The sequence below is a fragment of the Hylaeus volcanicus genome, chromosome 8, assembly GCF_026283585.1.
Source record: "Hylaeus volcanicus isolate JK05 chromosome 8, UHH_iyHylVolc1.0_haploid, whole genome shotgun sequence".
NCBI lineage: Eukaryota > Metazoa > Arthropoda > Insecta > Hymenoptera > Colletidae > Hylaeus > Hylaeus volcanicus.
This window is the reverse complement of record NC_071983.1, coordinates 216,140-242,464: the sequence shown is the minus strand read 5'-3', so window position 1 is coordinate 242,464 and position 26,325 is coordinate 216,140. Positions and strand designations below refer to the sequence as shown.

At 39.8% G+C, this 26,325-nt stretch overlaps 5 protein-coding genes across 9 annotated transcripts; 3 read left to right on the top strand and 2 right to left on the bottom strand.

Annotated features, from left to right (window-relative positions):
* Positions 1-108: 108 nt before the first annotated feature.
* Positions 109-10,241, bottom strand: LOC128881529 (uncharacterized). Of its 3 annotated transcripts, none has more exons than XM_054132654.1 (4): positions 9,767-10,240; positions 5,170-5,391; positions 4,113-4,296; positions 109-730 (listed from the first exon to the last, which is right to left on the bottom strand). In XM_054132654.1, exons 1-3 carry the CDS (start codon positions 9,840-9,842, stop codon positions 4,115-4,117), a joined length of 480 nt encoding a protein of 159 aa, XP_053988629.1. In that variant the 5' UTR covers positions 9,843-10,240; the 3' UTR covers positions 109-730; positions 4,113-4,114. The 3 variants fall into 3 exon arrangements, with proteins under 3 accessions (XP_053988629.1, XP_053988627.1, XP_053988628.1); XM_054132652.1 differs by having other exon boundaries at positions 148-730; positions 4,119-4,296; positions 9,767-10,241; XM_054132653.1 differs by lacking the exon at positions 109-730 and having other exon boundaries at positions 931-4,296; positions 9,767-10,237.
* A 492-nt stretch (positions 10,242-10,733) lies between these two features.
* Positions 10,734-12,193, top strand: LOC128881527 (protein bric-a-brac 2-like). Its single transcript, XM_054132650.1, has one exon. The coding sequence runs from the start codon at positions 11,063-11,065 to the stop codon at positions 12,191-12,193; it is 1,131 nt and encodes a 376-aa protein (XP_053988625.1). The 5' UTR covers positions 10,734-11,062.
* Positions 12,194-12,605: 412 nt separating this feature from the next.
* Positions 12,606-13,661, top strand: LOC128881528 (tetratricopeptide repeat protein 12-like). Its single transcript, XM_054132651.1, has 4 exons — positions 12,606-12,756; positions 12,814-13,008; positions 13,070-13,462; positions 13,536-13,661. Exons 1-4 carry the CDS (start codon positions 12,606-12,608, stop codon positions 13,565-13,567), a joined length of 771 nt encoding a protein of 256 aa, XP_053988626.1. The 3' UTR covers positions 13,568-13,661.
* On the bottom strand, positions 13,492-15,436 carry LOC128881526 (UPF0415 protein C7orf25 homolog). Its single transcript, XM_054132649.1, has 4 exons — positions 15,149-15,436; positions 14,505-14,946; positions 13,855-14,408; positions 13,492-13,784 (listed from the first exon to the last, which is right to left on the bottom strand). The coding sequence occupies exons 1-4, from the start codon at positions 15,296-15,298 to the stop codon at positions 13,698-13,700; spliced, it is 1,233 nt and encodes a 410-aa protein (XP_053988624.1). The 5' UTR covers positions 15,299-15,436; the 3' UTR covers positions 13,492-13,697.
* A 163-nt stretch (positions 15,437-15,599) lies between these two features.
* Positions 15,600-21,589, top strand: LOC128881525 (zinc finger matrin-type protein 3-like). 3 transcript variants are annotated; one of them, XM_054132645.1, is made up of 8 exons: positions 15,600-15,740; positions 18,455-18,931; positions 19,118-19,191; positions 19,319-19,468; positions 20,239-20,333; positions 20,423-20,739; positions 21,100-21,168; positions 21,237-21,589. In XM_054132645.1, the coding sequence occupies exons 1-8, from the start codon at positions 15,701-15,703 to the stop codon at positions 21,389-21,391; spliced, it is 1,377 nt and encodes a 458-aa protein (XP_053988620.1). In that variant the 5' UTR covers positions 15,600-15,700; the 3' UTR covers positions 21,392-21,589. The 3 variants fall into 3 exon arrangements, with proteins under 3 accessions (XP_053988620.1, XP_053988621.1, XP_053988622.1); XM_054132646.1 differs by lacking the exon at positions 15,600-15,740 and adding an exon at positions 15,758-15,913; XM_054132647.1 differs by lacking the exon at positions 15,600-15,740 and adding an exon at positions 15,943-16,836.
* Positions 21,590-26,325: the final 4,736 nt, after the last annotated feature.

Sequence of the window (26,325 nt, the reverse complement as noted above, 5' to 3'; positions counted from 1 at the left end):
ACACTACCTGTATGATAAACATTAATAAATGTTACGAGCAACAAATGAAGAGGTAGTAATAGAAATATTAGAGCAGGCCTGTTTGGCGCAAAAATTGTCGTAAACCACTTTCTATTACTATAAATTTCCGAAAATACAATCTAAATGTTTAAAAAAACTTACGGTAATTACTCAATTTATTTCTGTTATTTCTTTTCAAGCCTGACATGAACACTCAGACTAAAAATATAAATTTTAACATAATAATGAATCGTAGTACAGGCGAACAAAATATTTGTCTGGCCCAAAAGTAAATGTTTAAGGACTAATTTCAACTTTTCCTAAGAGAGCACGCAAATTAGAAATAAAAGAGCGCAAATACTTATTACAACACGGATTAACCAAGACTGCGTTGTAGGAAATAACTTTGACCATTTGACTTGTTATTTTTTTTATTTTCTGTTTCATATTTATCAATAGTCATATATTTACAAATCTTTCGTTGCGGTTAATTTCGACCTAGTTCATGTGATGCATACACACACGTTAAAATAGTAAAAATTTAATGAATTCCCGGATAATACAACAGTCGGATGCAAAACGTACCTACAAAAGATTACGAAATCGATGGATTTCGTTGTCAGAAAAAATCGAACAAATTTCTTGTATTCAAAGCTGATTGCACGACGAATTGAGCGTGTGTATGTGTGTTAATCAGTGGTTGCCAAACATTCTGGAAGGTGTCCCACCCCTAAAAAGAAAAGTAAATTTTCTGCACCAAAGATATATGTATATAGACAAAAAAATGAAGTTGTCTTATCAATTTAAATTGTTTGAATTTTTAACCCACTGAATATGAAAAATTATTCACAGAAAGTCTCTTGGTAAATTAGATGCTGGCAAAACTCTTGTACTAGTAAATAAGTGATAACTACTATATTCTATGCTGCAAATGACGTACTACAAAACAAAACATCGCAAAACATTTATGTAATATTTTTTAATAAAATTTATAAGTAAACCTCAAGTGAAAAACGAAAATGACATAAGAAATATATATTCTCTCACAGATGTCAAAACTCCAGTGATGTTGAATTTATCCAAATTTACTGCGTCAAATTAGTTGTGTTTTATACGCTCCCAGTTTAGAAAATAATGATGTAAAATGTAACGTGTAACGTGTAACGTGTACGTGCCGAGAATCCCGAAGAACTGTACGTTTTCGTATTCGATTGAACATTAATCCTAACAGATTGTGCCACGAGAGTGCGATTTAGTCGATGACAAGCGTTCAGTCAAGGATAACGTAAAATACATCACAGAGTAAAATTTACAACTTAACAGAGCCACGCGTGCACAGAATAAATCACTCTAGCAAATATAGTCTGACGGACGACTGCCATTCGAAATATTTATACAGAAGAATTCTCTACTTGACTTTACGTAATTTCGAATCGAGAGAAGGATTGCGAGCGTGAGGTGGCTATGGCTAAAAGAACAGTAACAACAATTCTATTCAGTCAAATTGTCGAGGTGCATTGCAAAGAGTGGTTCGGTGATGAACGCGCAATAACAAGTGAAGAAAACGTCGGTGGCCCAGTCCCGCGATTTGTATCGCAAAACCCGTGACAGAAATGTCGACGACACGCAAAGTAAAGAACACAATTGATAATAATTCGCTAGTACCAGCCGCACCGTTCAAATTTGTACTCGCGAACTATAAAAATATCAAATCTTGTCTCGCGATGCCGAGCGGTCTAACGAATTCCGGGATCGATCTCGAGCACCGACTATAATCACTATGGTTAGCTTCTAGTGCGATTGTTCTGTACAAAAATGATAGAGTACAAGAATAGGTTAGATATGTATATAATATTTATATTTATATTTATATATTTATAAATCTCGAGAATGTACATCTCGATAATCTTTCGCGAGCGGGAGGACTCCCCTTTTCTCAGGAATATAAATATAGACGATACGATTTTTATTTCTTTTTTTTTTGGAATCACGATTAATTAGATTACACGCTATGGGAAAGAGAAATTATTGGCTGGCAAGAATACGCGTCCACGGAATGGCGGGGGGTTATTTACAAATTTTCTTATATTACAAGAAACGACATCGAGCACGATAACGGATGTAACGTTCTTTTGGTATGAGTGCAGCGGCATCCAAACGTCTTGCAGTTTAAAAGTTAACTTGGTTCGATCGATACGCATTCCAGGCACGGGAATGGTCGACTCTTTCCGCACACCGTTTCCTCGTTTGTTGCAAACACGCGAATTCATTTCGTTGCACTGATACCGTTCGTGGTAATGTACACTATACGTTACGACTGCAAGAAAGGTCGACGACCACTGCTTTAAAATTTTTAACGCCACGTCAAGCCCGAGATGGACAAAATTGTAATCCGTTTTTTTTTTTTGTGAATAACGAATATAAGACAAAAACTGTTGATAAATTTTTAAGTTGCAGTCTAAATTATATAATCGTCTTATATGGTTCATATTATATTAACCCTTAACGGAAGTACGTCACGTGAGACATGACACTAAGTTTTAAAGAAAATAGTTTTATATTTTAATAGTAAGCAAGATTAGAAAGTGTATTTTTTAGAAAATCTGTTATATCCATTAAAAAGAAAGTATCTATATAACCTTTTCCATCAATTAGTCTTAATATAATATTTATGAATGATAAGTTAACATGTATGATGAGAAATCAGGCCTAAAGCATTGACGTCTACGTCTAGTAAGGATTAATAAAAGCTTGTCCAAATAACTGTCTAATCACTCGAATAAAATCCTGCCCATCTCTGCATTGAACTGGCTGTCCGCCTGGAGATAATTTAGATCCTGACCATTTATGTAGATCCTTCATTCTTTGGTAAAGTAACGTGAGACGTTCATGTATTCATTTTGAGAGTTATCCTCGAAAGAACAAGACATTCAGAGAAAACGATGAAACTATCCATACGACAGCAGTGAATATTCCAGACGAGTTACAAATTTATCGGATACAAGGGACTATACGCAAGAAATGTATGTTGTTAATCAACGTGAAATCGTGCGAATTTTGACTATGGAACTCATGAATAATAATCGTAGGAATATTAATCGCGTCGCGTACGGAAATTTCATCGAGAAATCAGGGATCTACGATCTTACTAAGAACGTAGAACGTAGAACGTAGAACGTAGAACGTAGAACGTAGAACGTAGAACGTAGAACGTAGAACGTAGAACGTAGAACGTAGAATACAGAACGTAAAACAATAACGCTGTATATGTATGTAAATCCCGTAAAGTTTGCGTACGATGAAAAAGGTGACACGACAGCCACCGCTTTTATACAAAATATGCGATAACGTGTAAAATTTACTGACCAGCTTCTTAATATCATCGTAAAAAATTATGCTTTGAGTATGCTCGTAATGGCTAGCGAAAACGCAATCAGTTAGCCCACATCCCTTACGACTATCGTGTATAAACATAGAATCAGCGGGCGCGTAAGTAGTAGCACCTTTATGCGAAAGGATCGTGCCGTCGATTTAAAATTTACTTTTAAAAAAAAGAAAATAAATCAAAATTACGAATAGTAAAGAATTTAGAATCGTCGAGAAAGTCGATCGAATTTCTTATTTCTAAGAGACGTCGGCGTCGATATAGATAAAATGAAGCAATGTCAACGGATAACAGACTTCCGATTACCAAGCACAAAAATACATCTACTTACACTAGCACCCCATTACATTTATTTAGCCTCTTGATTCAGTTTGACGATATTTTCTCTTGTATATACCTTGTACCTGAACTTTCGCTCGATATATACACAAAGTCACAGAACGTTGTTCCGTAAGCGTGACCAAGCTTCGAGGAGACTTTCACGCGCGCGAGACCCGATAAAAATTGGTCGATGAAAAAATGGACGAGCGAGAACCGGTGTTGGAAATTTGTTCTCGCGGTTCCATCGTAACGCGACACGCGCTACGGTAACTCAAAGCTTGCCGCTGTTAATTTCGAATCGTGTCACCGAACGTGTCACCCACTGTTCAAATCCATGCCTTCGATGAGAGGAAACAAGAGAACGCACTTTGTACACGGCACATACGTCGCTTATCGTTAAACACACCCTTACGCTATCGGTGGATCGTCATCGTCATCGTCATCCCTCGTGACTAGGACATTGCCATAACGATTCTGACGGAACTGTCGAAATCGTTGCAGCCATTTGTATCGTCTCGCGCCAAAGTACAGCAGAACACCAATTACTACGAGGAAGGTTGGGATTAACAAACCAGCCGCTACAGAACTACCTAAACAAAATTCACAGAGAGTTTAGTCTCGAAAGCATCTCGGCGTGCACAGCTGCTAAGCGTTTCTTTCTAAGATAACTCTGGCTTATCGGTATATGAGTAGTAAGATAATGTGACCGAATTATAGATCCAACGAGTGTTCAGAGACGAGTAGTTGAACTTGTCTAACGTGGACAAATTTCTGCGAAAGTTTTCTCAAATTATCAAGGTGGGAAAGCCTTTGTCAACGAAGGGTAGCTTACGTTATGGTAAATAGGTTGTACCTGAACCTCTCAGCGACGGCGTCTGTGTGTTGCGTGACTTTAACGGTATAGGCTTAACGGCTAGGTTTAATGGAGGATAAGAGCTTCCTTCTACAGAAATAAATAAAAAATGTAGAACGAACCGTTTACATATACGTTTCTTCGCATTCGAGAAAATCTAACATATTCCATACTATAATAATACATATCTGAATGATAGACAGATTTCTGTGAATCTATTATCGCTCCCATCATCCATACGAAAGGACAAGAAACCTCAGCGAAGAAAATTTATAATTTAAAGCAACTGTGACTATATCGATCTAATAGGCCAGTAATATTATGCAAGTATACAAGTAATCTCATGTACTCGAAAACAACTCTGTATTTACTTGTATTAAAATGAGTAATACTCGGCGCTATAAACTGCATACTTCCTAATACTGTGATTAATATTTCTCTGGATAGACGGCTTTCATCAACGAATAAAATACTTTTTGCAATGCATTAAATTACTTAGTGACGCGACAATACTTTACTAATCCAAAGTTCCCGAAATCGGGAACGCTATAAACGCTATCTCGTCGCTGAGAGGTTGTAGTAACACCGCATCATCTGCAATTTGATATACCTCCTGAGTTGGGTTTAGTAGAATCTGTTTGAGCATTAGTCTCGTTAATGCTCGAAGTGGTCGTTATCTTCGAGCAATGGCCGTCCACCATCTCGTAATGTCTCTGGCACTCGCATCGTGGTTCATCGTCTTTCGTATTTTGGACGCATCTTTCGTTCTCGGCGCACTGCTCCTCCGCCTGGGTCAAGTTGCATGTTTTCTGCGTACTCGTCTCGTTCCCCGCTGAAACAATAATAATTTGTATTCGTTTGATAAATAATTTAATATTCATTTATATGCGAGTAAACTTTTATTTGAATGACCAACCTACGATTTATTCTATATTCGTTAACTTGTATTTATTCTTGGAATTATCTATCGAATCTATCTATTATAAATCAAATATCGATTAAATTCCACCAGTATCTATATGAATTCATCGAAATAAATAGTGAAACGTCGACGATTGTTTGATCGCTTTATTCTCTTGTTCGGTTAATTCGCTATCTGTTTATTTTTAATCCGAAATTACTTTTATCCAACGCTGAAGGGCATACGATAACTCAACGCCACGGGAGTCCCTGTACTAGACGCTTATCGCGTTTTTAAATATTCGCGTGTACAGACTAATTCTATTATATTTCAAAAATATTCACACAACTCTTACTACGCAATTTCACTAAAAGAATTACAAAATGACGATGCAGATTAACCGTTTATTAACTGTTTATACATCGGTACAACTAATTCAACTAATACACGTAGTTGAACTATTCTTCTGCAAGCTTTCAGATTTCTTTGAATCTCAAAGTTAGCCAACTTTCCTCGAGAAATGAACGGAAATTGTTCCTCTTATCGTTATGAATGAAAGGTTATCCCGTATTTGCAGTAAATTGTTCTTCTTTGCATTCTAGAGCAGAGTTAGAAGACGGTGGTGGATCGAGGATCAACAAGTAGCGCGTTACATCGCGTGAGATAAGGTTCAATCAGTCGATGCGTTGCGCATCAACGATCGCATAAATTGAAAGTAGGGGACACAAAAGCCCTTTCTAGTTAATCTATCCAAAGGTTAATAGATACGAATATCAGTTACGATGATCGTGCCGTGATACGGGCGAAGGCTTCCCTGCATTCGTCATGCGTGATAAACTGATAAACGACATTCGTAGGAACAGTACGATATTACGCGATAGTACGCGTTAATTTTACATGAGCTACGCGTCACCTGTTTTCTTTTTAAGCATCGCGAACGCGATGCATCGTGTTTCTAATCTACTCGTTATCAGGGCCTCGCTCGACGTTCCCGCCTTTTAGCCAAACAAAAGAACACGAAAGGTCCCTCGAGAGAAAGAGAGCGCGTTATTTTCGCGAGTCTATCGGCACCGCGCGGACCAAGATTGGCTGAATCAGTTAATTGAGACGAATTTGTTTTATCCCCCCGAATACAGAGGTTAACTGCACCGAATTTGAGTCAAGCAAATTAAGGAAGTTACTTTTGATTTGTTCCGACGGTGTTGTATTAACTCGATAAGCAGCCGTTTTCGAAGATTTTTAGAAGAACCATTTTCATTTAATTCAGCTCAATTGGCATCATTTTATTCCTAGTGACTCGCTCGTTCTTGCCACTGTGGATTATTCCAAGTTACACCGTGCAATTTATCCTCGAAGAAAAGACAAAGGTCGAGAATACTAAAATCAATTGTGCTACCCGATTAAAAACTGCACTTATACTCGAAAAATAAAAACCTAGAACCAAACCGATCCACCCATGTCCCAATTTTTGTCTAGAAATTTCCCATATCGTGGACCGTTTCTTTATGCGTCTTTCGGCTGAGGTATCGCATTCAGTTCCACGCGATTAATTCGCATGGTCGATACGGCCCGATGAACTTCCAAGCGATAACGTCGCGAATTCGACAGCGCGATCGAACAACGAGTCTTTTCATTCCCATTCTGTGACGCTCGTCCGCGAATCTATCCAAAAAAACGAAAAGCTCGGTATCGCGAACGAGTGCTGACCGAGCAGAAAGAAATTACGTACAAGACTAAAAGATGAAGTTGCGCAAGTATTTATTCGGGACAAGTAGAATTGAATATTTATACGCAAACTGCACGTGTAACAGTACCCCGTACAAAAGTGTTCCGCTAGATGAGGTTACACGAATTAACGGAATCGTCGTGGGAAGTTGTACATGTTCGATCGATAAGTCGATCGCACAACAGTCGATCTCAACAATATGGTCGAACGAGATTACCGACGAGATATTTATAAATTTGTTTGGTATAACCTGATACGTGAAATTCCGTTTAGTTCGCGCTTTTTTCTTCTACATGTATAGATAATTGTTACAATAATTCTTAAGTGGAATTGTAATAACTTTTTACTTCTGAAGAATACTGTATAAGCACCAGATACAAGCAACATCCTTATCTAAAAATTTGAATGAAGTACGAAAGATAAAGAGCTGCTTATCCGTTGGCCGTTAAGTGAAAATCCAGTCCATATCTAATTTTAAAACCGTTTATCTCTACAGTGTCTACTGCAGGAATTAAATAAACGTTTGCAATTTCCACAGACTAAACGTTTCAATTTTGTCTGTAGATAAATTAATAATAAAATTGGCTCCCGTGGGTCTCGTGAGGTGTTTGAGCGTAACAGCGACGCGTTAATCATTGCCCTCGGGAAATTAATTGCATGTATTTTCAATCGAACGTGTCGCGTGTAACGTAACGCATGAGTCCCCCGTTAATCATAAAATTACAAAAAAAAAGTCACCGTTGAATCACTCGACGTGTCAAACGTTGGGGCTACGTTGGACTTTGTTATCTCGTTGACTCATCCCGCTAATTACGAGCGAAATGTTGATCGTCCTTGTCGGAGAAATGCGTAAAAAAATTAGCCATGCCGGAGACCGCTTCCAACGATAACTTTGCACGCTTTCTCGTTAGCCAATATCAAATGTTTTTGCACAATGTTGCTTCTTACCTAAATATCATTATTTTCTATGACGCAAAATTTCGAAAGGGTACTCGTTGTAATTAGAGGCGCGTTACACTGGCGGCTAAGAGAATATTTCATTTGCACCATCTAAAAGAAACGAACGAACGAATAAAGAGAATTTATAAATCAGAAACAACGATACAAATGATGTAAGACAACTATCTACTCCGGAATAATTCAGAAATAATAAATGAGTCTATATCTAATCTACCAAGTATTTTTACTACTTTGTTTAAATGACCGTCTCTATATTGAATCGAGACATTGCATAACAGTTTAGTATGATCAACCAACTTTCTTACACTATTTTCAATAGATATTCTCAACGAATTATTTTGTTAGTTCTTTGGGGACAAGCTGTACGAAGACAAAAAGGCGGAAAAACCCGACGTTATCAAGAATTCCCAGACGCATGGCTATACCGAGAAATAACAAGTTAATTACGTCGTCCTGAGGAATAACGAAGTATACGTTTCTGAATGAAAGCAATTACAGAAATTTATTGAAGACATTTGCGACATTGTGTACGGATCAACGCAGTAGATAATTAGAAAACACCGTATTGCGATTTGTCCTTTCAACGTTTTATCCAGTGATGCACAACCATTTTCCTTAATAAGCCAAATGAAGAAAAAACATGTTCTGCGACGCAATTTAATTCAAATTTACGATAGACTATACTTATTGTAATATATGTATACATGTATACAATAACAATGACTCGTAAATAGAAACTCTTTCGTACTCCACGGAGTATTCGAATCCATAGAGTGTGAATTGAGGACACAAATCGACAACAATTTTTTTTATATGTAAACTAGTATTTATCAATGTAGTATGTTATTATCTGAAACAGTTGACGGTTCAGTTTCAAAAATTCATAGATATCTAAACTCTGAAGAATATATAAAATAATAAAAGTTAACTTAAACTTGGAGACAAAACTTAAAAAAAAACACACACAATTTCAATTGGCAGAATAAAAATCATTTAAAGCACTCGCATTATAAACATGTTTTCAACTTCATTTTGTGGGCCGGATAAACTTGATGAATGAACTTAATAATTAGCCCCAAGAGGGTCGGCCTTTGTACATCATTGGTCTGTACAATTGAACGGTCATCGAGATAAGTTATTGCTCGTTCGACGTGGAATATCATTTAATTTTATACTTTAATCTAATTTTCATTGAACAGAGGATAACAGACAGCAAGTTGTTGGTCACTTATTTGTTATTCGACACTTGTATCGACATAGAAAATTTGCTGATATCTGCTCGTAAGGTATCGGCGACGCAGCACGGAGAAACACAACACCGGACGGGGACACAATTTCTGGACCAAAAGCAGATCAAGAGGAGAAGAGACACAGACACGACACCGGGAGCGAGAGAATACGAGAGAATGCGCTAGTGAAGGTAGAGAAAGAGACAGAACGAGGGACGAGGGGGAGGGAGGAGAAAAAGCGGAAGAAGACTATTGTGGCCTTAGGAAGGGTGACCCCAAATGGTTCGGTCGAACGAAGCAATTTCGGTCTCGTCTAATACACAAGGGAGATTGAATTTACTGCGAAATGACGAAGGGAATGGAATCGTTTAGACGAAATTCGTGTGCTTACCTGCGTAACTGAATGGCGCTAGAAAAAGAACCGCCACGATGAGATAGCGGAAAACATTGGCTCGAACGTTTCGCATTTTCCTCTTTATCGTTCGTTCGCTCCTTTCGTCCTGCCCTGCCTTCTCTGTGCTACCGTTCGATCACGGGTCACGATCACATAATAATGGAATTGAACGTTTACTCGATCGAGGTACACTCGGGTCTCGCGGTCGGTGGGTTTCTGGTTTCTGCCGCTCGAAAAAACGTAACGATCAACACAACAGACCTTCACACGCGTCTCATCAATAGGGTATTCGTGTCGATAGCCTGCAATCGATTCGTGAGGAGGATCAACAGGCGCGCGTGAGCCGGCACATCGCCGATCGGCCGGCCGTCACCACTTTTGACAGATAAATGCTAGGCCGCGCCGCGGAACGCGTTCAATCATCTGTTATTAAACGACCATTTGCTGTTATCGAAGCCAATTGGCAGTCGACGAATCGTTTCACGCGTCTCGATTCCTCGAGATATCTCGAGAGCCGACGATTCGCCGGAACGCGCGTGCGCTGCCGACGGGCGCGAGACTCAAACATTTCAACACGACACGCCAACTTGTGGACATTTCTTTCACCTCGAAATCTCTTCCATTCGAAAATTGCTAAAGTTATTAACTTTACGGAACTCCAGACAACTCGTTTCCTTTACAACCAAGACAACACAATTTTCTCTCGATACGATTAATTAGACTCGAAGCTTACAAATTCATCCAACTGGACTCTATGAGATCTTATACTCTCTTATTTTCAGTTTTCGAGTAATACACAGTTACGAAGAAAAAGTATTGGAATCAAATATTTCAGAATCATTGTCAACTTGGGGGTGCGGGGAACTGTTTTATTTTTGGCCAAAGTATCCGTGCTAGTAGTTTGTTTTTTATCTCCTAGATAACGCTAGCATCCGCCTGGCGGAAATCGATAGCTATACAGGGTATTTTTAAAAAGTAAAACCCCCACTACGGCAAAGTAACTTTTCTCCAAAAGTACACGGATTCGTCCAACTTTTATACCGTGCGAAACACGTTCTACGAATTTTAATGCATCGATTCCATACTTCGGGATTAAATGATTTCTAATTGGTAAATAGAAGATTCGCAAACTAAACGCGTATACAGTTAGCAGCGGTTATTATACAGGTTCTCCAAGGTAGTTGCGATGACAGCGGCACGTGTCATGGCGAGTTGTGTTGTCATAAACGAAAGTGGCGTACCGTGAACTGTTTGCACAAGACCTGACAAAGCTTATCAATTAGAATAACCGAAATGGCCGAAGACGCGATAATGAGTTTAAAGTGGCACAGCTTCCCGTCGCATTTAGCGATTTCCCTTGATACATGCTACGAGAAGCAACAGTTTGTAGATCTATCTTTAGTGTGCAAAGATGGGACAATTTTGAAATGTCACAAAATGGTATTGGCCAATTCGAGCTCGTTCTTTCGGCGTCTGCTCGTAGCCAACGATCATCCCCATCCTATGATCATACTTCACGACGTCGAGGCAGATGACTTAAAGACTATCGTTAACTTTATGTACTGCGGTGAAATACAAGTGGTCCAAAGTGAGGTTAGGCGATTGCTAAAACTTGCTGAGATTCTCGAAGTCACCGGACTAAGGCACATACAGACTTCGGTTTTGATCGGGGAAGCCAACAACGCGCCCCCTGAGACATCTAGAAAAACGACCACGGTGTCCCGTTTAAAATTCGAAGAAACAAAAAGTTTGCCTACCAAAGCTGTATCTGATCACGAATCCAATAACAGGCCGCAAAATAAACCGACGAGATTTATTTCACCTACTCGTATTCATAAAGGGGGGATCAAACTTCCACAAGAGACTATCAAGAAGAGCGACGAAGGTAATACTAATTTATTAAGTCAGCGATTAGAGGCTGGTAGATCAGGAATCAGTATTGTAGATATCAATGATATGCCAAGTACCAGTAGGGGAATTTCCAACCCACCACCTCAGAAAAGGAAAGAACATTCTGATCCGGTTATCAGTTGGCCCAGCATTTTGTCTGCTATATCCAAGGATAAGCCTTTGTCTTTGAAGAAATTATGTATCATGGACGAAGTTGAAATAACGGCTGGAAAATCACCTGTAACTATTCGAAAGAATCAACAACACGACCCGTTAGATAGGAGAAAACATAATGCTAATTTGGAAAACAATCAAAGTATGAAATGTGCTGTGTACATAAAAGATGAAATAGACATAACTCCTGATATGGAAGAAGACGAAGATATGGATCCCCTTGAAGTTGAAGAGGCTGAGAACGAATGTCCAGAAAATATACGTTCTTCGCAAATGTTTTCATATACAAACATCGATCAGACCCCCTTTAATACAGGGACACTTCCAGAATTTCCACCAAGAAAGGGATCTAATGGTTAATTAAAATAAAACAATGTTTTGAAAATTGAAACAACTACTATCTGTTATGTTAAAGATAATACTTAGACTGAATAAAACTGTTTTTGTGATTATAATTTTTCTTTAACTAAACAAATTTTCTAAAAATGTAAACATGTACACGTTAGTCATAATTCATTATCTTATTTGTTACTTTGTTACATGTCCTTATTCATTTCACAATAAACCGATTTAACCTAAACATTTCATATTATTTATCCCAATTGACAAATAAATCATTCTAGTATTAGAAATACTAAGTATTTAGAATTATTATAGATACATTACTACACATACAATTTATGATACTATTACACGTTTCTATGGAAACTGGAAACGTACAGTGGTTAAACAGTCTGAAATATACGTGGGTCGATTCTTTTATTTGCATTAAATGTTTGGAAGTAATACGAACGAAACTTCTAAAAACGACCAAATGGACGACAAATTAATAGAAGGGCAAAAAATTATGAACAATTTAACCCTTGATAAACAAGTAACAGAGGAGGAATTTCAAAACTTCATGCATCGCGTTAGCGAAGTTGGTAAGTGTTGCTCAGCTGGGTTATCAACGAAATGTTAAATGTATTGTTATGCTTAAGAAAAAATTGTGAAAAAATTGGCATCGTCTAACGTCGAGGAACAAAAACACGGTGAAATGTTGGCAGACGAAATTTTAAAAAAAAAAACTGAAACGATGATTTCCGAAGATTGCGAATTAAAAATAAAAATCAATCGCACAGTGATTAACAAGTATCCCACAGATGGAATGAACAGTAACGAGCAAATGTCGCAAGGTGAGTAACTGTTGCAACTTTTTCTTTTTTTTAGAAAATAAACAAAAGTTTGTTTATCTAGAGATTTTTATGAGAAGCATAGAGAAAGATGCAAAAGAAAGGGCGGACAATCGGAAAATCAGAAACGAACGAGCAGAGACACTGAAAAGGATTGGAAATGGAGCATTTAAGGAAGGAAATTACGAAAAAGCTGTAACTTATTATAACAAAGCATTAGAACAACGAAAGGACTCGTCTATATTATGGAACAACAGAGCTTTGTCGTATATTCATCTCGGATTATTCGAAAAAGCATTAGCAGACTGTGAATGGGCATTAAAAGTAAACAATTCAAACATCAAAGCCCTTCTGAACAGTGCTAAATGTCACAAGCATCTTGGAAACGAAATGAAATGTAGAGAATGTATTCGATTAGCAAGAGAAAGAAATGGACACTTGAACAAATTTATTGATGGTATACTTTAGGTTTCAACATTTGAAACATTTCTATCGTAATTCAATTTTAATGATTTTCTTTTTTATTACAGAATTTGAAACAAATATGGACACATGGACATAGACTACCAGATCCGATCCGATATAAAATAATTTCTGTGCATCCTATAATACATTTAACAATAAATAATAGAAATATTTCTCATGTCCTGTGTATATTTCTTTTGCAATAATCTAAATGCGTTCAATCAATATCAAAATGAATTTATTTTTGTTGCATAACCCTCTTTAATCTCTGAAAGAGATCTAGGTTCATGCAGAAAAACTGTGCACTCAATACCCTGAAAAAAATGGTCACCGATATTATTTCAATTTTCTGTACTTTAGAATAAAATATACCTATACCTATACCTGCATACGCGCGGCTCTAACAAATCCTTCGTTTGCGGATACAGTGATGCTTTTCGTATTTTCTCCCGTCGCAAAAACTAGTCTAGATCTGTCTTTAATTTTACCACCCAAACTTAGCTTCTCTACAATTCTGCCTGTAGGTAGGTTGTTAACAATTCGAACTCTGCTTAATAACTCTTTTGCCCTGGCAGTTTCTTTGGGTCCACCTATCACATCTATGATGTTCATAAAATTTTCATAAGCAGTTTGGCAAACAATGAGTTCTTTCTCTTTAAATAATTTCTCTAGGATTGGCTTTACTGGACGTTTCCTTTCCATCTCTGCTTGTTGCGTGAGCAGTGGTTCACGATAAATAAAATGATCATACCCATTTGTCATATTCGTCACATAAGCCAATAAAGTTGATACATCGAGATTAAGAATGTTTATTTCGGTTGCAAGAGACGATGTGTTTAAAGTTTCTAGATCTGAATGTATACTTTCTTTGTATTTGTCCAAAGGTTCATCCATGGATCCTAAAGTGTACATCCATGCAGAGAACTTGTCATCAGTTTCTACATCCAAAACAGTAGACACAGCAATGAATATTCTTCTTTAGTCCACAATGCGATATGTATTCATGCACTTAATGTATAGAAAAACATTTATACCATATATATCGGTGCTCTTATCATCTTCCGATTGTATTCTATCTCCTTCGACAATTACACCCATGTGCTCTAGACGTGAGGCTAATGGTATTTCTATGCCATAAGCAAAATGAAATATAACATCCGGTGGCCTATAAAGGTGTGGATGGCATTTGGCACATTGTAAGTAACTCACTGCTTGATCTAGCACAGATTTCTGTCCATATTCCCCATTGCCCATCGAAATCAATGTAAGTGCTCTGGCATTTCTAGCGATAACTTTTATCCATGATGCACCACCATTGCATACTATATCTACTTCTAATCGCGATTTTTGATATTTAAAGGGTTTCATAACATTGGTGGGTTCATTGGCACAGAATAATCGTACGACGATAGCATTTAAATGAATCAGATTCGTGCTTTGTAGATGTTCTTTCTTTACGTTCCCTGTAGATTGTACCTTTATGAGAATAGCGTACAGTTATAATTCTGGTATTATTAAATCAGATGCATACGACATGTATACGTAATAAAATAACGAGATCAGACACAGAATGTCTTGGTATTTACACCTAAAGTACGTTTAGCGGTAAGTTTAACGTGGCATAAAAACTCATCGATACGAGACTTTCGGTATTTATAATGATATCGATAGAACGTACCTTTTCTAAAAATTTAATTTCTTGTTGAATTTTTCGTGTAAGTTTCTCAACCCCATCGACCTTCCCCGCAGGTTTCAGACGATGTACCGTGGCTTTGCCACTGTCAATTTTTTCCTCGAGACATTTTACAAGTTCAGCCTTTTCCTCCATTCTTCCTAATCAAACGATGGTCGAGCACTTGGCCATGAAAAATCGTATTTACTGTGACAATTGGAATAATTTTGGATAGTTCACGATCGACGAACGTAGTGGCAACGGCCATCTTGCATCACACAGGTCAATACGCGTAATGTCGTCGGGTCGCTTGTCAAACTCGCCTATTAACCTCACAAACTTTTCTATTTCAACGAATAATTGACAGTCAAGCGTAATACATGAATGGTAATTATATCGCGTTTCAGCGAAACGTGCCAAGTGCAGAACGACGAGCAAAAAAACCGTTCGCGTGTGTAAAGAAAGCGAAAATAAACTTGTTTATCGCGGCGTTAATTATTGCACGCTGCGAGTCTTCTTTGACAATAATTGAGCATATCGCAATATTTACGCTGCAAAATGTCCAGCGCGAAGATCATCGAGAATCCAGAAATACCGGGTGAGTTTCTTTCTTCCTAGGAAACATTGTTCATTGATTCACGTTGTTAGGGACGTGTGTCCTAGTGAATCTAGTATCGAAGAATACGTGAATTAATAAATCATCACGTGCATCAATCGTTCGAAATATGTATTATTTTTGTAACATTACATCGTCGAAATGGTCACGGTAAGGTACGTTTCCGAAGAAAACTGTACCTTTGCGAGAACAAAAACATTCTACGGATGTATTCGCAATGGGCCCCATCACAAATAGCCGGATACGAGTTTACGGCATGTCTACATTACTAATTATCAAAACAATTACTCGAAGAATACACCTATCACGACCTACGTCAGACATGCGAAACAAGAAGATAAGTTATTTGTTGAATATCCCTATGCTTACTGTCAAATTTCATTGAATACTTGACCGTCGAAATCAGCTGACATCTTAAAATATAAAAATAACAGACACGTACGTACTAGTACGAATACAGTGTCCACACGAATTGTTGTTTCGCCATTTTTACCCTTGCTAAGAAAACGAATTTATTCATCAACCAATTGTAACGAAATCATTTTTGTTGCGATAATGAATTTATCCCGTTCATTTGATTTTTATCGGATATTTACTGCGGAGTCGTAGTAATCATACAAGTGCAGCCGGTCTATCCTTGTTAAATTGACACGAGAATTACATCGATCGTTGTTATCTCTTATCCCACTCGACTCGCGTAATGTCAATTTCTTTCGGTCAATTTGCTTGTTACGTTTTTCCTCGTTATCTCGATCGCGGGTGCCGAAGCAGTTTGTTCGGTCCTGAGGTGTAGCGAGCAGACAGCGTGCAGTCGATATGTAGCAATGGGATCAAGTATGTCGCGAATAGTATGGAAACCTGTTTGATTGTACAACGCTAGAATCACTACTATAAGATCGAATTCTGACACAATGGGTTCAGATGTTAAGCAACATTCTCATCTAGATAAAATTGTCGAGTGACGAGTAAAAGATCAACAACTTCTCGTTCGTTACTGGTTGAATAAAAATTAGACTTTGAATTACACAGTGTCGTGACACCAGCTGTTGATAAAATGAATACGATAAAGGAAACAAAGGTGAAGAAAAATATTAAGTAAGAATCCAACGTAACGAGACGTAATGATGTTATACAAACCTAATCTCAAATCGATATTATTATTGACCGAATAAAATCTTGTCTACGTGACTGTCGAGTAACCGAGTAACCGACGCGAATAACTCGTACGTTTGATTGAATTTCGTTATCTATTATTAGAATATAAGTTTGCTTCGATGGAGTACATACGAGCTCGATCCCACCGCTATCGATAAGCAAAAAGCACGTGCTGCCATCCACGGTCACTCGCGAAACGTATCTTGCACGTTACCAATAAAAATGGGTAACATTACCGGCCTTATATCGGCAGGCGTATGCGAAATTAACGAAATTGGTATTAGCATTGCGCGCAATTAAATCAAATCCAAGAGCAAATTGCGCCGATACGTATCTCGTCTTACCGATATATTTACGTTCGTACTTTATTGCTTCGCGTATTCGATATTTTATTCCGCGTATTTACATGAATAGCTGGAACGCGCTTAAACCGTCTTGACTTTTTATCGCCACCATAAATCTCACATGTAACGCAAACCATTTGCCATTCATTCGTTTCGTATCGCGTCCAGAATATTCCGCGAAACATCCGCGTCCTATTATTGCGATTATTGTTATTCATTTTTAAACGTATCCAGCGATACTCGCGACGATACGAGCCCAAAAATATCACGAACCTTTTATGTCGTTGGTACCACGAATCTCCTCGTGAGATCTTTACGATCTTTGCGATCGTTCCGCGACGGGCTATAACTCTTTCGCGAAGATAGAAGAAATTGATAGAAAATGTTGAGCACGGTACGCGCTCTCCAACATCTCGTAAAGCATTATACCTTTCGACGTTCTTATCGTAATGTTTTTATTGGCTTTATGACGGAAGCGATCGACGTACGTAAAAGATTTGCAACTGCGCTTCACAGGTGCATTGTGTACCATCTAGGGAAAGACTATCGTTAGAGGTGGACGCATCCCGTCGAACCGAGCAACTTTTTCCTCCTTTGGCAAACAACCACGGCATTGCCCTGTTCTTCGAATCACTCTATGTAATAACTAAGTACATTCGTCGTTGAACACTCTCGAGGAGAATAATTTCCTTTTTATTCCTTGGTCGATTTCATTTCTTTTTACAGTCTTTCTGAGCTTTCCGAACATGATATTTTACTTTGCTTTGTAGAGATCTTGTTTTATGTAATTTTATATTATATCTCTCATATACCTTGTATATTGTCGTAATAAATTCTTTCATAGTATATCCAATGTCAAGTTGTATCAATATGTTCTCCTCTGAACACTGATTGTGAGTGAGTGAGTTTTACTAGTACAAGGGTGCAATGTCGTATAACTAGACTATAACACCTAATGTACTAGTTAATTCTTAGTTTACAGTACTTTGCATTTCCTTATATACCGTTGGATTCCATTGCCTTCGTTCTAGCTCGGGTACCTCGGGATCGCCAAACCCGTACTGTAGCTACAATCAAACATAACTACAGCCCCTGAGGACTTGCCTCAACACTGAATTTTTTACTACATACGAGTATACAACTTACTACTTGGTCAATATACAATCAAGATCAATAAAATTGTCGTTATTAACGCAGGACTTGAATGTTTCCTACCACCACCTCCTCCACCGCCTCTCCCAGCCACATCACCGAAAAACAACAATGTACCGATCAGGATGGAACCGAGGCAGGAACAACAGCAAGAACCGATAACGATGGAAACGACAACAACCAGCGTCCCAGCCAACAACGAAACCACAGCGAATCTAACGACGCCGACGCCGACGCCGACGCCGACGGTTCAAGGACCGGTGACATCGTTTCCAACCGTTCCCGTGCCAACTCCGTACATCATCCACCCAGCGATGCAACCACAAACTCCTGGACAACCAGCGACACCCTGGTGGGTGCCCACGGACGCGGACACATCGGACCTGTACGCGCGATGGTACGACACGACCTACAAGGCGACAGCTGTGGCGATCGCATCGCCGCCGATCCAAGTACCTAGCAAACCCAAGAACAAGCATCACAAACGCAAGAACGAGTTCATCGATCCCGCGCAAGATGCAGGTAATTAGAGAACGTTTCGATGTGTTGTTAAGTACGGACTCGCGCGAGAAAAGACCCTCGAGTACGGCACGGGTACGTTTTCCTCGCCAGAGTCCATCGAATTACGTGTATCATTGAGAAATCGGAATCCAGATTCCTATGGCAGTTCAGCTAATTAAAGATTGATTTATGTTTTCCATTTCGCAGAGAAAGTCGCGAGCGCCCAGAGGGAACTGTCAGCGCTAATGAAACCGCTGAAATGCGATCTCTGCAACGCAGTTGTGAGTCTCGATTACTTTGCACGATAAAAATACATATGGAAAACGGCAAATTCGCTACGCGTCGACGTCTATTTACGTATACCTATGCAATCGCGTAAACGGATGCCTATTTCTGGACGATTTTCAGATGAACTCTACGTTGCAAGCGAAGTTGCACTACGACGGAAAACCGCATCAAAAAAAGGTGTCGATGTTTCTCAATCAAAGCGTAAAAAAGCTAAAGACAGAGGATGGGCAAGTCAACAGTACGACAAACGATTGGCAAAATTATTGCGACGTAAGTTGTCGTGAAAACTGATGTCGCGGTATTTCTCGAAATTCACTTTTGGTGGATTCCTTCGAGTGGAAGTTGATTTCATTTTTGACGAGGACTTTGAAACAAATAATTATCATGTTTCTCTATTTACAACCTTTCACTCAGCTGCATGGTTCTCTCCAGGCATACCAAAATGTAATCACACGATAAAAAGTAATCTTACCTGATCGAATTTAAAGAACAAAATTACAGTCAGTTTAGAAAACCATTATATGTATTTCGAAAGATAAACATTTTTAAGTAATCACTGTACATGTGCAAATAACGAAACTATCTTATCGCAAGTGAACACTTTGACAACTTCTACTACCTTTTATTACTATTAGCGAAATCAAAATGAGAAATGATGAATATGTTGTAAATAGAAAACAGTACTAATAGAATTGAACAAATCGAAATCTAACGAGACAACTGATAAGGAATTAAGTAGGTATCGGTATGGATAACTCTGAAAAATTCAAACCTCAGGTCTAGTTCCATATTTAGTATTTGTAAGAGGCAAACTTTGATGACACTAAATAAGAACAGGCTTATTTCTATGAGTATGTGGTATAAAATTGCACGAAAACTATTAAGACCTCGATACACTTTTATTATTCTTTTAAAAACTCGTACACCCCTCCAGCCCTCCCTCAGGGAGCCACCAACTCGACTCTGAGAAACATTTAGGACATTGAATCCCAGCAAACCAAAAGGTGTACATTGATTCTGATTCTGTATTTCCTTTCCAGATTTGCAAAACGTGGTTCACGTCGCAAACGGACGCGACGCAACACTACGCCGGTAAAAAGCATGTTAGAGCAGCGAACGGCGGACGTCGAGCGAGGTACAAAGATGTCTATACTTGTCTCTATTTATTCTTAGAATGATAGCTGTGTCGCCAAGTTCGTCGTACCAGAGCGTTGAATTCTGCAGGCCGTCGAAGAAGTCGCGAAATCAGAGTCAGTACAATCAATTAGATCCGAGCGGTCGGTTCGCGATAGGAGTGTCGTTCCAGGCGGATGTGCCATCCGCTGCACCGGTACAACCAGTGATACCAGAAGCAAACACGGCGTTGGTGGCCTCAACGCCAGGAACAGGAGCTGTCTACACACCACCGTCTCATCCCACACCATTGCGTTGCGATTTGTGCGGAGTCTCGGCTAACCGTCAAGACCAACTAGAAACGCACAAACGTGGCGCCAGACACCTGCGGATGCTAAAACTGAACGGATTACCCGTTCCCGAATCTGGTAAATGTCGCGCGCAATGTCTGTACAATAGGGCTGGGAGTACTGCATTCAATTACAATGTAATCGAATCAGCTTACAAACTAAGAGGTAATCAAAGTTGCAAAGTAACTACGCGAACCTTTGAAACAGAAAGATGTAAATATCAGCGACGAATAGATACGTATGTTCTTCTTCGTACATTCTTGGTATCCGAACACCTGAATTTTTGACACACGAGTCTTTTTGCAAAATAGTATATTTCTCGGTTTTATTATACTAATTTTTCCTATCCGGATATCGATGTAATATTCCAAGCTCCCAGTCCAATTGTACAACCTCGCAACATCGAAAGTACCAATATTTCAACCGAACATTCTTTAGCCACCGAGAACGAGAGTATCCCTGCCATACCTGGACCTATAGATTACTCTATTTACCGAACGCCATCTGGTAAGGACATCCTTCGAATGCAATCAAGGGTATCGAGGCGTCTTCTTAATGAATCGTTTTGTTTTCAGGCCAGTATTACTGCGCGCCGTGTAATCTCTCGTTGAACTCGGAGAGCACATTTGCTCAGCACGTGGAGAGCAAAAAGCACAAGAATCAGTCGAACCCAAAGTCACCGTCGAACGCGGCGGTGGTGTCGAAGAAAGCCAAATGCAAGAAGAAATAAGTCCACGAGTACATCGTGCGGATGCACGATCCAAAAACCATAACACTTGGTCGCCTGTCCATTGTTTTCACCGAAACCTATTCTCCCATATTCCCGGACACGCGAACATATTGTTTCGTCGCATAACGCAAGGCACGCTGGTCTGTGTTCAGAAATGAAAATAAAACTCTTGTTCGATACAGATGGGTAGCAATGTCATCGACACCGTCGCGTCACTAACCTCTGGCGCTCCAGACGGATGTCTGAGATCACCTCCCCGAGAATTGCCGAAAATTCTGTATTAATGCGAAAATAGATCCGATCGTCGCACGACTGATGAGAAAGATAAGTCTGTTAGTGCGCGAGGAGATGAGCGTATTTAAATTAAATACCGATTAACTCTAAATTCGATTTGCAGCAAGCCGAACGGTTATTTAGACGGTAGTTCGTTAACCGTCTCTCGGAGGCAACGCGACTAATCGCGTACATTTATTCAATTACAAAACCATTAGCTCGAACGCGCCGCTCGATTCGCGAAATCGTACGCGCGCGCCTGTATACGAGCACGCGTTTATCGCGTCCACGTGAAATTTATGCGTCGTTCACTCTCGACCTTCCGTTGAATTTATGGCCAAGCGAACGAGCCATACCGAACCCTCCTCTATTAATTACCTCCTAAGACGCATACGGCGGATATCAACGTTTTCAGTTTGTTTTTACTGTCACATCCCCGCGACGAATATATCTTTTGACAGCGGTGACCAAGTAAAAATGTCGTTGTAAAGGATGAATTAACGGACCATAAGAACCCTGCCGCTACGTTCACGGATAACCAAAAATGGCAACCGGGGAGCCGCGGATGGTTCCTGCGTCACTCGAACGAGAGACGAACTAGTTAGGACGCATCCAAGTCAGCGGGCAGCATTTCTCGCAGGAATCAAATTTCACGAGCATCTCGGAACAGACCTATCGAACGAAGACCGAGAGTCTAGGTGGCGTAGGTCTCGTATCCTGAAAATTCCTTCGCCCTCCCATCAACCTTTTACGCTGCATTCCGCTGATTTTCTACCAAACTCGCGACAACGCCGACGCCAATTTACCGGTTCGGCTATTTTCTTATTATCTTCTTGGAACGTTTCCTTTTAGGCTTTTCGCTGCGAAGCTTCAATTCTCGCTATTCCACACCAGCTAGCTAGAGATTAGGATCGTCCTCGCCACGAACTTGTAGATCGTTGGTTTATACCTGCGCTTCGAATTTTTATGACCCCTAGTTCCACGTTTAACGTTGTTCCCTTCTTTTTATTCCTCGCTACGACCACCTCCCACTTGACGACATCACCGAAATCCCTTTTCCGTCTTCCCGCCACGTCTCACGTACACCTACATACACGCTGCTATGTCTTTCTGCCCTTGCTTTTACGACGAGACACGCGAAATGCATATTCCTGTGCGCGACATTGTGGCTGTTACCAATTGAAAATGAAACAAAAGTAGGAAAATTTAATTCTACATGATTTTATGCTACAATTATCCAGATCAGTACGGTACTATCGTTTGCTTTTTATTTAATTCGCAAATGCAGTTAGGAAGGTATAATTATGTGGATGAGAAGTATACCGTATCTGTTTGCAAAATTTCGACTCGGCACTGCTTCTAAGAGCATTGAAACGACCACGTAACTCGAGGACTTGCTGCAAAGGGGATCGGTGTAACAAAATGGGGAACAAGTGAGAGAGATCGATTCGTCGCGCAGCCAAGTGTAATGCGCGTAAAAACTTATTAATGATCGTCCGGTCTGAAATTCGGTAGAATTCCTCCGATGACTGGAGAGAATTTCTGAGGACCTCTTTGGAACACGGTGCGGCGCGCGGCGCGCGGCGTCCTGCGGTAAACGAGTAGCCATCGTCGGGCAAGGTTCAACGAACAAGATCGAACGATCGATGCTCGACTAAACCCTCGATTCGATTCACGGAATCTTTTAACTAAACGAGAGCTGCCTTCGATTCCTGGTGCCTTGGATACTTCCAATACCGTAATTTATCCGAGATAATAAATTTCTCCGCGGCGAAACGAATAACCGGCAGGAACGTATACAAGTCCGTCGACGCGTAATGTTTACGACCGGCGGTTATGAAGTTATTCGCGCAGAAATCCTCTTCCGTGGTCGCGTGGATCCACTTTATTAGCAGAACATATCGATCGGCGTGCATCTCGGATGATGGGCACCGTGGAACTTGGATGCGGACAGGTTCAGTCGATGAACGGGTAAGTCTATCTAAATCATCTTTGGGTATTGCGTTTTGCACATGACCTAAACGTCTGATCCATTTGTGATTAGTTACTGTTGTATGGGATATTGACGAATAATCAAGTACTCCGAGCAGAGCTTAATCTTGTTTGGGGGAAAAAATCGATTTTTCTATCAACTACTTGTCTATTTCTTAAAAGCTTCAAGAGGTGATTGTATACTCAGAGAAAGGCCACTTTTGGCCAATTTTTGAAAACTAAACGACTAAATAGGAATTTTTCGAATTTTTATTGGCCAAACCTGTCACCTGTTCATTTGCGACAAATTCTGCGGAGTCCGTTTGTCAACACCAATGGCAAAATTTTCCTATATTTTTTATTCAACTCAACGGTAAATATACACATAATCTTGTTCCGTTAATGATTCTCCATAGAATCGGACTCGTTTAAACTGGAAGAGCCGTGGCAGTCCGTCGCGTCGCGTCGGAGCGGCTCTAATGGATCCCGATGGCTCGAGCCGCTGCAAAGGCGCTCGTGAATTTTCTTTTCGCGCGAACCTTCATTTCTAATTCCGCTAACGAACGGCTAACCGAGTTAGCGCGAGAAACGACGGTACCCAACGTCAAGCAAGAGCAGCCGCTCCTTTGTCTCGCCGAATCCATTGTTCCACCTGAGAGTATGAATTGGTAAAAAACAGCCTCCGGGAGGTAGCCGCCGAACGAGAACGCGAGAATTTCTTTTCTGTCCCGTTCTGCCAGCCCTCGGACAAATTCGTACAATTATTTCTCGATTAGGAGTGATTGGAGGACTGGCCGGAAGGTGGGGGACGGGCTGGACAGAGATTGGCTGTACAGCAGAGATCAGCTCGATTATTCGGGATAAAAAATGTTTTCGATTCGATTATCCGTGACTTCGGAACCGCAAACATTCGAGTGGTAAAATGAAGCGTTAACAGCGAAATAGTGGAACAAGTGTGAAAACTAAGTATATTTTTTAATAATAAAACTAGCATGGTTGGTCCATTTCATCTGTCCACTACAGATGCTTCTTTCTGAACTCGATTATTAGCGGCTAATAATTTCCCCTCCACTCTCTAATTAAAAATATGTACCTAATTGTATGTATTGTATAATAGGTATACGTTAACCTTACTTGTTTTGGTGTTAAATGTTTATATTTTACTTGTTTGCGTTTCGAATTTATTATAATCCTATCGAATACGAGCGATTGAGATTTTTATAAGGTTTTTGTTTATCTAAAGTAAACTAATTAGCGATTATTGTAATATGCAGACTTAATCTAGCTGGACAATACCTTTGGCGAGATTAATTATGCGTAAAACCCGATTTGCTTCTCATTCCATACTAACGCAGAAGAAATTCAAATAAGATTGACGAAGGAAATAATAAAATAAAAATTGACTAATTTTTCCAGTATTCTCATCTAACAATTTCCCTACGATACATCCCACATTGTTGTCCATTCAAAAGAAACTAATTCTTCCCAATTCCGATACAATAATAGAGCAAAAAATGAAATATGGCTCACAGAGGGAATAATAACTCGAAGAGAAAAGTAAAAAGCTTGGAGTAAATAATCTTTTTAATAGTTTCATCTTCCTTTTTTATCCGGCTGTACCCCCATTACCAGGGATAATCGAGGTTCTTACCGCAGAAGGAATAGGGAAGAGGAGCGACGCGTGTGCCCCGCGGGCCGCTTAATCGCGGAAATTTCGCGGGACGACGCACCCGGTTTAATAAGATGTTTTTGCGAGTCCCCTTGCCGGAAAGGGGGCCAGCAGTCGGCGGCGACGAAGACGCGGCGAGACCGGCCGGGACGAAGAGGAATAAAACAAGAGAGAGTAAAAACCGATCGGGCGCATCTCTGTCGGGGCTGACCTTGCAGGTCTTGACGGGCCACCAATGTAGACCGACAAGAAAATAGAAAATGGTGGCCGCTCCTAAATGCGGGCGGTGTGTGATGTCATGCGGAAATAGCCATCCGTCGGTCTATGCTTATGCTTATACTTGTATGTATAGCTACCGCCGCACCGCGGCCGGGCGACAGAGAAAGGGGAATATCGGGGGGATCTTGATCATTCGACCGATTACCTCGTCGCTGGCCTTTCAAAGAGCCGATGGATCACCGCGATGCCGAACCCGACAATCTGTTGCGTGTTCGAATGAAACAAGTCAAAACTAAAATTAACATTCGAAATTTAATTATTTCTACTGATCGATTGAAATTTTTACCTTTTAATTTTTAATTTTTAATTTTCAATAATTTTTAATGCAACAATGTTCCACATCGTTAAACGGCCATCTTATTAAACACGATACGAAAAATTCGCATCGTTTCTATTTTATCACAATTATCGAAGCTCGTATTTTCTGCCTCCGTAGCCACCGGCCCTTATTAGCGTCACCCGAGTAAATGAAATCTTTTACTTTTAATTTAATTGCGTCGCACGCTGCGGCCGAAGGCAACCAAGTTATCGATACAACTCGTAACGAGCCATTACAGAATGTTCGAGGTAACAGTGGCATACGGAAACGGACAGCAGCGTTGAAAGAAAAGAATAATCTCGAACAACTCAACGATGTAGCTTACTTAAATAGTCCAATCTTTCCGAATGCGGCCTAAACTGCTGTTTAATTTCATCCCGAGCCACGATCGATGAGATAAAAATGTTGACAGGATCGTCGCGA